The 14,102-nt window shown below is 39.4% G+C and overlaps 1 protein-coding gene across 2 annotated transcripts in view; it reads right to left on the bottom strand.

Annotated features, from left to right (window-relative positions):
• Positions 1–1,637: 1,637 nt before the first annotated feature.
• The window catches only part of MYRIP (myosin VIIA and Rab interacting protein), a 309,369-nt gene continuing 296,904 nt past the window's right edge, over positions 1,638–14,102 (bottom strand). For both annotated transcript variants that reach the window (XM_018555942.1, XM_018555941.1), the window contains 5 exons: positions 11,435–11,596; positions 7,197–7,298; positions 5,413–5,473; positions 3,429–3,547; positions 1,638–2,246 (listed from right to left, as the gene is read on the bottom strand). In XM_018555942.1, coding sequence (XP_018411444.1) covers positions 2,214–2,246; positions 3,429–3,547; positions 5,413–5,473; positions 7,197–7,298; positions 11,435–11,596 — 477 coding nt within the window. In that variant the 3' untranslated portion in view covers positions 1,638–2,213. The remainder of the gene's footprint in view (positions 2,247–3,428; positions 3,548–5,412; positions 5,474–7,196; positions 7,299–11,434; positions 11,597–14,102) is intronic.

Genomic DNA, 14,102 nt, shown 5'->3' with positions numbered 1-14,102 from the left:
CAATTTTGTTTTACTTCTTCTTTATACTGGCTTTTCAAAATAACACACAAGATCATTAAGATATAAGATACAGATTTTAGTGCAGAATAAACTTTGGTAGTTAACTAGAACCTTTTCATAGATATCTGTACATCAGACCAAAAAGAGGGACAACTGAGGGCAGAGGGATTTGGTTCCAAATGAGGGACAGTCCCTCCAAATGAAGGACAGTTGGAAGGCATGTTATAGCTTCAGTTTGGGAGTCACATATCCTAATGGGAATGCTGACTGTCACTTTCAACAAGCTACTAGCAGGCTTTTAACAAACTTCACATAGTGCTGAAGCTTACTGAAGCCTGCTAGTAGCTCCCATTAAGATCTGTGTTTAACATTTCCAAACTGGAGCTGAATGGTACTTTAAGCTTCAACAAAGCTAGCTGTACAAAGCACTCATATACAAGCTGAAGTTCATGTGAACAAAGCTTGGTGTTCCACTCCGTACTTGCAATAATTTAGAGCATGTCATGCTGATGTGCTGTGTCTCCCATAGAAGAGCTGTGCAGGGCCACTTCACCATGTATTCTCTGCAATTAATCATGTAACAGATGAGATGACCAAAAGCAAAGGAAGCATCTCTGATCTTTGCGCAGCTCTGCAGTGAGGGGCTCAACACCATCTACCCCATTCACTCTGCATTAGTGTGAGAATAAAATATGGTAGTAAAGTGATTGAGGCCCTGATCCATGAAACATGTATATGATGATAGATGATGGACAAATAATGAGGGAGGTATGACGAAGACCAATGACAAGGGACAAATCACAACTGATGGGCTGAAAGACAAGTTACAAGGTAATACTGTGCTCATCTGTCATTTGATAACAGGATTATAATTCAATAAATGCAGTTGGGTGATGGTATATCATTTTGATGGATCTGTCTTACTCTAATGATGTCCCAAAACTGGAGACAGTAGAAAAAAATGCTGCAATGCATTGTGAGCACAGAGTATACAGGTAAATTGCTGCATCTCTTTGTTATATTTTATAATCTGTTTTCTCCACCTTCAAAAACTGATATACCATCTAATGTTTTAGACTGGTTAGACCTTTTGTCAATTTTAATTGTTGTCTGTGTACCCATAGGGGAGATTCACCCTATATTTGTCATTTTCATCATTGTCATTGAGACAAAAAGGGGAAATCCTTAATTGTAAAAATGTCAAGAGGTAAGTGGAAACCTTCAAATAGGGACACCTGTTTTCTTGACAACAGTCCAATAGGATAATTTCTCTCACTTTGGAGAGGTTTTTCCTCACCTTCTTTTTCCTCTATGGGACAGGAAATAAAGCAAGTTCTCACTATTGGGACAAAGACAGCAAAAAATAAACTGGCAGAAATGTAACCCTCTTAACATCCTGTGTAAACGCAGTTATGCGTGTTATGGGATAGTTTTGTACTGACATAATGAAGTTAAATTAATTGGGCTAATTAAAACTACAAATGGAAAGGATGGGGATTTTGCCATTTTATGGGACAGGTTGCAATAAAGACAAAGCATCTAAATTGTTACCATTTGCAATAGCCTCTTTTAACTTTTCTAGTTTTATTAAAAATCATCCCCTGTGTTTTTTATGTTATCATAATTACCACAAACATCATTAATGGATGTTGGAGAGAACATTGCACAAAAATATATTGTATGCATACTTGTACAAGTCTCCTAAAGGAACTTTTAATGTGACTATAGAAGAGAATTACATACTTGAAGTATCTTACTTAAGTAGTCAAATTGCACCTGATAGAAAACAGTACAGTATCCATATAAGACCCCTCTGGATATATTTTTGAAAACACCTTTACAACAAAAACATTTGCTCTTACATTTCATTTGGTACTGTATATGAATACATCAAAAATTAAGAATACAAAAACAGTTTTGGACACATTACTGGTAGTACAAGGATGGAAATAAAAAAGTGCATAATAAAAGCCTTTCTTGAAACTCGGTAACCTTTTCCTGGTGACTCCGAAGAACTTAAGGCAGAGTTCCAGTGAGTAGACCATAATGTTGACCATTCCCAGTGAGGTATCTGAACAAAGCCTGATGATATAGGCATTGCAACATCACACAAGGATCTGTTTCTTTTATGGATACCATAATGGCTGTCAGATAAAGGCACTCATGTGTACAGCTTTAGGCATCATACTTTTTGGCAGTATAAATATGGGTCTTTAATACATTATGGTTGAGCCTTTTGTGGGTTCCTGAAAATTAAAATCAAAACAGGATAACAGTTAGAGTTAGAAAAAAAAAGTGCCGTTTTTACTTTTTTGGGTGGATATTGCATGATGGTCATGACTGACTCTTTCTGGTCTCCATTTTATAGCACCTTCTGTTTCTTCTACAAGGTACTGCATGTCACTGCAAGCAGCTCCAAGTCATGCAAAAAACTGGCAACTCTTATTTCCCTAAAATAATGAATTTCTTCAGCCACTCGATGGTACTGTGCATAAAGCAAGTCACAAGCAGGGCCAATTTAGACAGGAGCCAATTAACCAACCAGCATGTCTTTGGAGTGTGGGAGGAAACCAGAGAACAAGCACAGGGAAAACATGCAAACTCCTTGCAGATAGTGATCTGGCCGTGATTCGAACCAGGGACCCCCAGTACGGCAATTTTCAATTAAGAGGAAGGGACAAGAACACTAGATGTTTTGCAAGATCGTGGGGGCGTTATCAAAACTGGAACAGACAAAATCTGAAGCAGATTTGCACTGCAACCAATCAGCTTCTCTGTCTCATTTTCAAACCTGACCTGAGCAAACTGGAGAGAGATGCTGATAGGTTACCATGGGCAACTGCTCCAGGTTCTGTCTGCTCAAGTTTTCATAAATTCCCCCCAGGGTAATTTCTGTACTTGCTGAAAATGAAATCTAATGCAGCCCCCACATCTAAGGACTGGTAAGATGCAGTTTATTCAATTTTTTGTTCTTGGGTTTAAATATCCTTTAACTTCTTGCCATGTTATGGTGACAACTTTAAAAGTTTGGACTCAGGAACCTGCACTAATTATATTGTAAAGTACAATTAAAGATATTACATAGTTACATAGCATTTGAGGTTGAATAAAGACATAAGTCCATCAAGTCCAACCTATTGTGTGTGTGTGTATCGGTTGAAGGGTCCTCTCATTCTTAAGAGTACCTGTACCCCTGTACATTACTGTCTCTCAGGAAATCGTCCAAAAGCTTCTTGAATGATTCCTCACTATTTGCAGAAATCACTGCCTGTGGCAGAGAGTTCCAAACCCTAACCGCTCTAACTGAGAAGAACCCATCTTATTAAATACATAATTACAATCAACTGGTGTTTCTGATATCAACCTGATATTCAGCTCAAATTTCACTGAACGTTACAGACAGCTAACCCAATAAGGATATTGCTCACCATGACTTCTTTAGCAGCACTCTTCCATTCCTTAGATCTTTGAGTTAAAGATCCCTGTAGCACAAAATTTCTATTGAATGCCTTTATTTTGTTCACTGCTGGATGCTCAGGTTCTTCATCTTTTCACATATGAAAAAAAGGAAAGAAATAGCATTAATGAGTTCAGCTAAACAGTATCCTAAAAAGTAGTCCAATTAAGTGCCCAATTAGCAAGGTAGTGTACAGAAAGTTGCATATAATAACCCTGTGAGCTATTTATGTAGTTTCAACACTGTATCATACATTCAGAATGCAGCTAAATCCCAAAACTCAGAAAATCAACTGCCTCGTAGTTGTTAAAATGAAAAAAGCCTGCCTTACATTGTCCCAACATCCTCTTTCTAATGCTGCCCATTTCCTGTGAGCCCAGGGCCTCTTGGACATCCCCTCCTGGAGGTGGGTCAAGATGCTGGCCTGGGCTCACAGTATACTTGCACGGAATAACGCCCATGGAGGGGGGGGGGACAACTGGAGTTGAAACACCCGGCTACCGGGTGTTCGCATTGGACGGGTCTTTTCTGCCCGTGCGTGCCCGCTAGGGGGCGCGCGCGAGCAGACAAAAAATGCCGTCTAGCGACGGCAACCCGCCAATGCAGCAGTGCCGTCCGTCCGTTTTTCTACTACGGGCGGACGGCAAGAGGTTAAAAGGTAATTCCAATAAAATATAATCCCTTTCCTAGTTTTTGAGGCACTACTATTTAAAAAAAAGTTATTTAGTAATGTCTGTTCTGACAGGAGGCGAAGGGAAATCTGTGCAATAGCTGCATAAATGGCAGTAAAACCCAACTCACAATGTTTTGGCTGGAGTTGGGCTTTAAAGGGTTTGTTAACTTTAAAAAACAAAACAAAAACCTGTTGCCATGCTTTGCTCTTTTCTTAGTATGCATAGCATCTTCTCTTGTTCATAATCAAGGAGCCTGGTTACCATCAGGGCAACCTAGGTGCCCAGGGCCTACGAGGTACAAAAAGAACCTGTCTATGCAAATCTCCTTTTGGATATAATGGGAGTTCTGTATCATCACATGCCTGCCTGCGTGAAATTGTAGCTTGGTGGAGTTATAGAGTTTCGGCCCTGCAGTTCAGAGAACCTAATGTGTATTTATAACACACAGCCTATTAGGAAGCCCAGAACTCTATCCAGACTTCTAACTAGCTGCATGTTGTGAGTACACATTTACCCCTCAAAACTATTTTAAAGTACATCTAATGGCTTCAGTGTGGCTGTCTAAACAGGTCCCAAATCCAGTGAAGCAATCATAAAAGAAAAAAGAAGCCTCATAAACTAAAGAAACGTTTTGTATTTCCTTTGAGTCAGCCAAATCCTCCTTCATCTGAGTCTCACATGCACCCTCTCCCAGACACTGCAGCTCACAGTGGTAGGGCACCAGAAGCACAGTGAGTGCTGCCAATCCAGAAAGCAGTGGGCAGGACTAGGTGTGGCCAGGTGCTGATTGACAAGCTGTAGGGTTGTGAATCCGCAGTAACAATTCTGATGGTCATGCCCCATGCAAGATCTTCTCATCCCACTGTGGTGCAATCAAATGCAGTCCACATAACAGTGGCAACTCTGCTCTAAATTCAGTAGCAATACAGAATTTGGACTTCACTAACAGGATCAAAAGGTATTTGTGAGACTTTTCAGGGGGCCTAAGGGAAGATTAGTGTGCTTTGTGACCTGGAAGAGAAGATTCTATAAGATAACTTTATGTTGAAAACCTACAGGGGGACATGCCATTACAAACATTTTCTATGCTGGGGCTTTCTAGACACTATTGAACTCATACAGGTCTTTTGTTCTGCAAAATTCCAACATAATAAAATCGCTTTGTTCTCAAGAATGCACTGGCAATGTTCCATTACTATATTTGATTTAATTGTAAATGGTATAGGGCTTTCAATAAGGTTCAACCAAATGCCATTATTGTCATGTTGTACATTGCATTACCATGTAGAGGTGTTGCTGGTAGTTTTCGCCGTTGCTGCCTGGAAGTGTCTATTGTTTGAATCTGTCAGAACAAATATGGAAAAATAATAAGACATAAAGGAGACTAAACATTCTTGCACTGCTCACAACAGAAGATTATACATATTTAGGAAACTATCATAACATTTTAAACAACAGTCTTTACCATTTAAAAGGGCAACGGGTAGAAACGTTGAAAGGGGGAAAGTGTTTTGCACAAGAACAACCCTGCACTCCTGATCTATCTCCTGAGGCACCAGGGGCATTGAATATCGTGCTGTCCATGGTGTACACTGCCAGATTTCCGAATGAACATTTGTACGAAAGACTAGACGAATGTTGTTTGAAATTTCGTTTGATTTAACAGATTTTGGAAATTAATGGAGTTTCCTGAACTAAAACTACACTCGCTGTTAGAATTTTTCTTGATCGAGAATTTCTTTTAACATACTCCTTTAATTTTTCGATTTTGTTCATTCAAAATTCGTTCAGTGTATACCCTACTTTAGCATACAATAAGACTCTAGTACTTTGAGAAATGGCACCCTTTAAAATAATTCTGGGAATTATTTAAAGCATTCCCTAACACCATTCGTCTTTTGAACTGGTATCAGTATAGACAGGGTTCTGCACACTTGTGACTCTCCTGCCATATTGATACCAGACTGTAGCAATTAGTTGATATCAAAACTAAGAAAAAAATTGCAGGAGCAGATCCTATAAACTGTTGGTATAGCCAATTTTGCTCCCCTCTAACTGCAAGCACAAACATCATGTTTTTCCTCTGTGAGTATTTCCACAAACCCCACCATATGTAAAACGAATACACACAACTATGTTTCATGTGTAAATGAAGAATTCAAAGACACCTAAACATGTAAGAGATAATTTTAATATGTAAGTTACACTAACCAATGGGGGGTCCTTTAATAGGTTTGCTACTCTGAGGACTCAGCTTCCCTCCCTATGTTGCTAATGTCTGTGGGCTCCTGCTCCGTGTGCTCTGGGGTGGGCTATGTAATCAGGAATGCCCTGCAAACTGTTTATAATTATTAATTCCAACAATGCAGTGCACAGAGACTGGAAAGTTGTGGGTTTTTGAAGTGTAGCAAAAAAAGGTTTCAAAGCAGCATATCTAATATGGGATGCCACACAGGCAAGTGTAACATATCCATTGCACTTATCTCACACAGTTCACCTTAAAACAGCCACCTTAAAATATCCTGGATCTTCAGACAGCTAACATGTAATACAGCATAAGGCTTGAGTATTAATGGGTAGGGTTACAGAAGCAGGTGAAAAGCTAGCTATGCATAGTGCACACAACTTTCCTGTTATAGTACAAAAGCATGGATGTACTTAAAAAAAAAAATTAAATAATTTTATACTTTTTTTTGTTAATTATGTAAAATGTATGTTTTATCGTTGCTTGTCTTAAATGGTATAATAGCAGTGTTTGTGTTAAAATAATTGCACATTTTTACTTCTAGTGTTTGAAATGTGTACTTATTATCTGTAAACCCTGCATGTGCCAATCATCACTAGTCTATCCCCAAGAGGAGCACAGCTCCAGGTTTGTTCACACTCTGTCACTTTTATTACCTACCAGGACAAGCAAAGTTTTAGAGGTTTATCTATGGTTCTGGTTTCAACTTGCACAAAGCAAGATTATTGTATTACTATAGGTACCTGTCATGTTACAGGTATAGTGAAAGAAGTATGTCAATGGAAAACTCTTTAGACACTTAAAGGAAGAACATTTATACCTGATTAGTATTCTGCTCACGTCTTCTTGTCAGCCTCACGCATGGAGAAACATTTAATCCAGCTACGGTGAGAGCTGATATTCTACTTTCTATATCTGTAATCTAAACAAATATTACAGATTTATATATAGTATAAGAACTGCAAGACCCATTTAAAATACCATAGCTGTATTAGCGTCTATTCACATCTGTGAGTGGCGTTAATGTGGGTTACTGCAATGCATGTACCCAAGCATGGTGCATTGCAGTGCTATTTATTTTGAATGCCACTACACACAAGCGTTTTAAAACTTCACAACACACAAATATGAATCGTCTCCGCATCGTGCTGCCCTGCATTTGGAAAAATGATGCTGGTCCAGTAAAGCCTGTATTGCTGTGCACTGACAGCTCATTCAAAATGACAGTCTGAATAGGCCCTAAAAGTTTAAAGATAGACTGTAGTATTGTTATCAGTACATTGTTATCTCCCAAAACACTTCACTTAGCCTGAAAAGCAAGCCCTTTATGTCCTACCTTACCCTGAAAACTTAATGCCTACACTTAGGGGGTTATTCACGAAGGAGCCGAAGGATCCAGCCGTAGCTTCATCTGATCCTTCGGCTCTCTTCGGCCAATGGAACCGAAGGGCTGCTGCATGGGCCAAAGACGGGCGAGCGGCTCAGCCAAGCTTAACACATATGCTTCGGCTCGACTGAGCCGAAGTGACACCCGAAGTGGGGCGAACAGCCTGCCGAAGGCTGGCCGTAAGTCCCGCAGATGACAGCTGGGCGGAGCCAGCCGTGATCTCACGGCTGGGTCCACCCAGTTGTAATGACAGATGAGCCTCCCCAAATGACCTGGGGATGCCGATCTGTCATTAAACAATAAAAACTGTCCGGAAGCCGGCCGTGATGTCACGACTGGCTCCACCCAGTTGTTATTCATTGGCTGGGACCTGCTAGAAGACTCTGCCAGCCAATAGGAAACAGTTGGGCAGAGCTAGCTGTCACTTTTGCCCGTTTTTTTTCATTTTGTTAAATCTTTATTTATTTTGTAATTTTACTATTTATTTACATTTTAAAAATATTTTTTCAACCTTTTTTTAAAACTCTTTTCACTGATTTTCTATTCTGCTCGGTACCACGGAAGTACCAAGCAGAATAGCGGCGCGACATTCGGCTATTCACTCACTGCTGTTCGGCCCCTATGAACGGCGAACGGCAGCGAGTGAGCTGCCGATTTTTTTCGGCTCCGCCGATCCAGATTTTGGATCCGCTGAGTCGAAGTCCTTCTGCACTTCGGAGAGCCGAACATGCAGAGCAGAGCATGAGCATGTTCGGCTGACCGAAGTGCAGCCAATGTACGTCTGAAATTAGCCGTGCAAGCCAGAAATGAATAGCCGAACAGCGTTCAGCTCACTTAATTTCGGCTCGGTTATTCACTCGGCTGCCTTCGGCAACTTTGTGAATAACCCCCTTAATCTTTATCTGGACTCTGAGACTTAACAGGACACTAAACTCAAAAGATAAATCTTATAAATGCATTCAAGTACTTTAAATATTAACAAAAATGTAGCTTATTTGTGCATCACATTAAGATTGTAGTCCATCCCTGGAGCAAGCTTGGAGCAGTGGCTACTTTACAATACATGCAGGGATGGGGGAAAAAGTAGCCACCCTCCAGAAGGAAGGACAGTGTCAGCACCAATTCAGAGATGATTTGAGGATCTACAGCTGAGTGATACACAAATAAGATACATTGTTGTTAATAGTTAAGATACTTGAATACAATTTTAAGATTTAATTCCTGAGTTTAATGTCACTTCAAGCCTAACACTTAACCTACCCTCTGTGACAATTTGGGCAATTCTTTTTTTTGTCAAAATTGCAAATCATTCAAAAAAATAAATAAAATGGTGGTTTTGATCAATTGCAGAAAGATGAAATTATCCTGAGTGCAAAGTGAAAAATGTGATCTGAGTCTAGATTAGATTTTTTAATGTTTTGAATCCATTTCAATCTAATTACAACTAAAATTGAATGCATCAAAAGATGCATCTGAAAGATACCATATTTTTCGCTCCATAAGACGCACTTTGTCCCCCCAAAAGGAGGGGAAAATGTGCCTGCGTCCTATGGAGCGGATCCCGACCCCCGCGACATGCAGTTTCGGGCGCCGGGCGAGTAGTTTTTACAGTAGGAGCCACTGCTCATTTAATACAAGTGATCTGATTATATCACTTGCATTAAAGCCGAGCAGCGGCGACGGCGATCGAGATCACCATAGAGCAGACGAAGAACGGACGTTCTTCGTCTGCTCTGTGTGATCACTGAGACAGTGGCGCTGTATTCACAGCGCCACCTGTCTCAGCGGTCACTGAGAAGCTGTGACAGAAGCTACGGTCTGTCGAGTGCTCCATAAGGCGCACCGGACATCCCTGCGTCCTACGATCCCGTGCGTCTTATTAAACGCAAAATACGGTAAATGTCTAGTTTTGACTTCACATTTGACCAAAGTCGTGGGTGGTAGACTGCAGAGTTTCTTCTGATTACTTTCAATCGTAACTTCTGGTACTTAAAGTGGAACTTTACCCCCTTTGACTAAAAATCACATCAGCATACAGCTCTGCATTCTGATATCAAATAATCTAACATTTATTAGCTAAACAAACATATTTTTTTAAATTATAATTTCTTTTTCCCCCCACTTCCTGGTCCACAAATGATGCAATTGTGCCCACACGTTGTATCCTGAGATGGTTATATCAGCAGTGCATTGCTGGGAAATTTCATCATCATGAGATCTCAGGGAAAGGCATTTCCTCCCCTGAGATGCTGTGCATGGTCACATGTCCCAGTCACATATGCCAGAGTTCCAGGAAGTAAAGGGAGATATGTCCCGCTACCTAACTAAATAAAACTCCTGTAGAAGTGTTTTCCCCCTGTAGGGGGAAAAAAGATACTTACCTTTCTTTTAACCTTCGTGCAGGAGGTGACATCATCCTCTGACAAGATCCCATGGAATGCTAAGTGCTCTAAATCTTACAAAAGGATGCTGTAGCACAGTGCAGTGAGATTTCGAGTAGTCCCCAGATCTTGCCAGAAGGACAATGATATCACCCTCATTTAGGTGCTGTGGGTGGACGCTGGGGGAAAGGTGAGTACATAATTCAAATTTGTTTACTTACAGGTGTCTTTTGACACTTTGATGAGGGGTTGAACAAAGGGGAGGTGGCAAACTTAAACAGAGTACTATGCTTCTCAGCTCCATCTAGCAGTGAGAATGTTGTGCGAGCAGCATTCAGCCAACATATGACTGGGTGGATGATTTATAAATCATACCCTTAAAGTGAACTTCCTAACTTTTGACCCCAGCAGAAACCTTGCCCCCAAACAAATCACTAAACCTGCCTTCAACCCTTCTGTAGTATTCTTACCTTTTGCTACAAAGGAGCTGTCAGCACCAAAAGGTAACAGTCCAGTGCCAAAATGAAACAATGGTAATATCCCACCACTACTGATATTCATCATTTTCACAATACAATAAAACTGCAAGGTGGAATACATTTAAAAAAACAAGGTGGAATACATTTCTACAAGAATTGCCACTCATTAGCATTTCGATCCAATTAAAATGTCCTATTTCCAAAACCAAACACATATTTGTTTTTTTTTAATTAATTTGTTTAATTACAGCTGTTCCCAATATCTGTTAAGTAACAGAATACAGAACTTTTTATGGGAATTAGTCTCTTCAGACCTGTCAAGGGCAAGTGTAATATAGCTGTGCATGTACCATTACTCCTAAGCCTGACATATCATGGCACCTAATATGAATATCTTGGATTCTAGAGTACTGAAATACTCCTTATAGCATGTATTTTCGGCCTCAGTTGCTTGGGGGCCAAGTTGCAGGAAATTTGAGATGTTGAACTTAATAAACAGCAAACATTTTTCAACCTTATTTACTATAACTTCAAAGTATTATTTGCCATAGTACTGGTACGTTTCTATGAATGCTCTCCATATCCCAAATAATGGGTAATAAATATGTATTTATTAATTATATAAATCAGAGTTTATTGCAACTTATTATCCCACAGTAGTGTCCCTAGGTCATTTTTTTCCCTCCAAAATAGTTTTGTTTCTGAAGGCCGGACTATAAGCTGCATCTAGTTGTATGAACTTTGTCTAAGTAATTGTAAATATCTTGTTTAGCACAAGATATAACTTCTTGTCATATCCAAAATAAATTACCTGACGCTCAGCGTGATGAACTTGGGCAGCTGCAGTTGCCACTTGATCTTCCAAATCAGCAAGTTCAATTTCTGTAGTCACGCTGTTGATTTTGCGTGCCGAGTCCTCGATCTCATCCAGTTGTCCTTCCAACCCATACACAGTGCCAGCTGTGAGATACACCTGCAATCATTAACACAAATAAATTCTGCTATTTTGGTTAACTTATAATTTTGTGTTTGCGAACCTGGTGACTAACCCATGGTTGGTTTACATTTAAGTGCATGAGTAACTTATAGTACTTATTCAACTGTAATAAAGATAGTAACGTTTACACTTGATTGAAAGCTCTTCCCTTGACTAAAATTAATTCATCCCATTTCTTTACAAAATGTATTTATTACACTGGCAATTTACACAGTGCTTTTACATTCATATCAGTCCCTACCCTCAAGGAACTTGCCCTTGCCCTATCTTGTATGCATACATACCAGGACAATTTGGAGAAGAGCCAGTTAACCTTCCAGCATGTCTCTGGAGTGGGGGACGAAACCAGAGGAAACCCACACAAGCACAGGGAGGACATGCAAACTCTTTGCAGATAGTGTCCTGGTCCGGTATTTGAACCAGAGACTCTGAGCACTGCAAGGCAGAAGTGCTAACCACTACACCACTGTACTGTATATGTTTTGCTTTTGTAAACCCCAGAGTTTGCCATAACCATAGATATTTTTTTCCCCAAGAGAAATAGTGTTTCACTTATGTATCAGGAAGGAACTTCAGAAAGCACATTCAAGATATCATAAGATACTATTTATCTGGAAATATTATTATGAAGGTTTTATATTTGAATATATTTAACATTGCTTTAAATTGAATGTGTTGTCTAGAGAATTAATGAAAATGTTGATTGCCATGAGAATATCCATTACAGGAAAAGCCACCACATCCAAATATGATAGGATCTGGTAATCCTCCATGTACCTCTTTAATTAAATATCATCTAAATCCAAGACCAAACTCATCATCTCCATAACAGAGAGGGAGTTGCTCTGAAGTCTACAAAAAAAGCTGGGAAAAATGCTAACTAATAAAAGTACAATGAGTGCACGGGACGTTATTAGAGCGCTAGATTTCTGGCAGGATCAAAAGGTATTATGGAGAAAGCACTTATAGTACAGATAGAACAAACCCTTTGAATCATATATTTAACTGACCAAAAGAGAGAAAATAAGAGAGGTTCATTGTTAGGGTCTAGATACACTACAGGACCCTCAACAAAAGCTGGCTCACAAGATACAAGCTGTGCTTTTCACGTGATACTGTTTATACAACACTTTTTTATCACTTTTCCAGAGCAGTCAGTTCTGCATTGATGTAGATGAAGCCAGTGGTCTACAGGTAGGTAGACATTTTTGCAAAGTGCATGTTAGTCTGAATTATACATACTTAATTCTGCATAATTCTTTTTCATACACATCCCCTATTAAACTTAGTCTATTAATATAGATCTCTCTAAAGGTAAAATTCTTCTTTTATGAATAATCAAGGATCAGCCCTGTAATTAAAAAAAAAATAAAAAAATGATATATACTGTATATACAGTTCGGGGTGTATGAAGACTGTCTACTGTGAGTTACAAACTTTGCAAAATGACGTGTGTTTATTATTGTATACCAATGTATGGTGGTCTTCCTTCTGACCACCAATGTAAGGAGTTTTCCTCCCACTGGACACCAGTGTATGTGGCATTCATTCCATTGGCCACCAATGTAAGAGGCATTATTCACACTGGCCACCAATGCAAGGGCCATTGTTTTAAGCAATTACCAATGTTAGGGGCAATCTTCTTAATGGCCACCAATGTAAGGGACACTTTTCACACTGGACCCCTAAACGTGGCCCTGGAGAGACCTGCACGCAGCCCTGGTGAGAAACTGCCCTAAAATCATTAGTCTGTATTGCTTTAGAAAAAAATTCACATGTCCCTTGAAGAAAAATTAACGGTAATTGGTATTGGCAAGCACCTAAGGGAAAGTACTTGTAATTGTACTTGGTCTTGAAAAAGTGGTATCGGGACATCTCTAGTTATGGAGAAACTGAAAATCATGTCAGAAGGAACCTAATTTGACCAGTGTTAGCTTTAAAAAAACATTTTTTGCTGTAGATAAAAAAAACATTTTTTATAGAATTTGTACAATTAAAAATATGTTTCTATTACAAAGCATAGCAAAGTTATTAACAAATTAAAAGAAGACTTTTTTTCATTTCAGAGTATCTTTTTTTTAAATGTGTCACTAAAAAATAAGGAACCAAAGAAACAATTGTAAAAAAGTTAAAAATCTACTTGGTAATAAAAATAGAACTAAAAAGATAGCAGCAAAAATAATAAAGTAAATATGGATAAAGGGGAAGGAGTTAATTAGGGCTGGTTAGGGTTAAAAAAAAGGTCAATAAGGGGTTAAATAGGATTCTCACATATAACACAATTCACTGCTGGGTTGATGTGCCAAATAGGGTTTGAATTCCCTCTCTGGACTGCAACTTCCCCATTACATCACTGCCTCCGTTTTGTTTCTCCCTCCACCTTCTGCAGTGCTAGTACATGGGTGCAGGTTGGTAGAAACAGTCTGTTGTCACTCTCCCTGTAATCCAGCAAGCTCAGTGAGAGGGGGGCATAAGTGAACTA

Source organism: Nanorana parkeri, unplaced genomic scaffold, assembly GCF_000935625.1.
Source record: "Nanorana parkeri isolate BGI_ZX_2015 unplaced genomic scaffold, ASM93562v1 scaffold219, whole genome shotgun sequence".
In the NCBI taxonomy this organism is placed as follows: domain Eukaryota; kingdom Metazoa; phylum Chordata; class Amphibia; order Anura; family Dicroglossidae; genus Nanorana; species Nanorana parkeri.
Note: the sequence above shows the minus strand (reverse complement) of the source record. Positions and strands in the feature narration are given on the sequence as shown.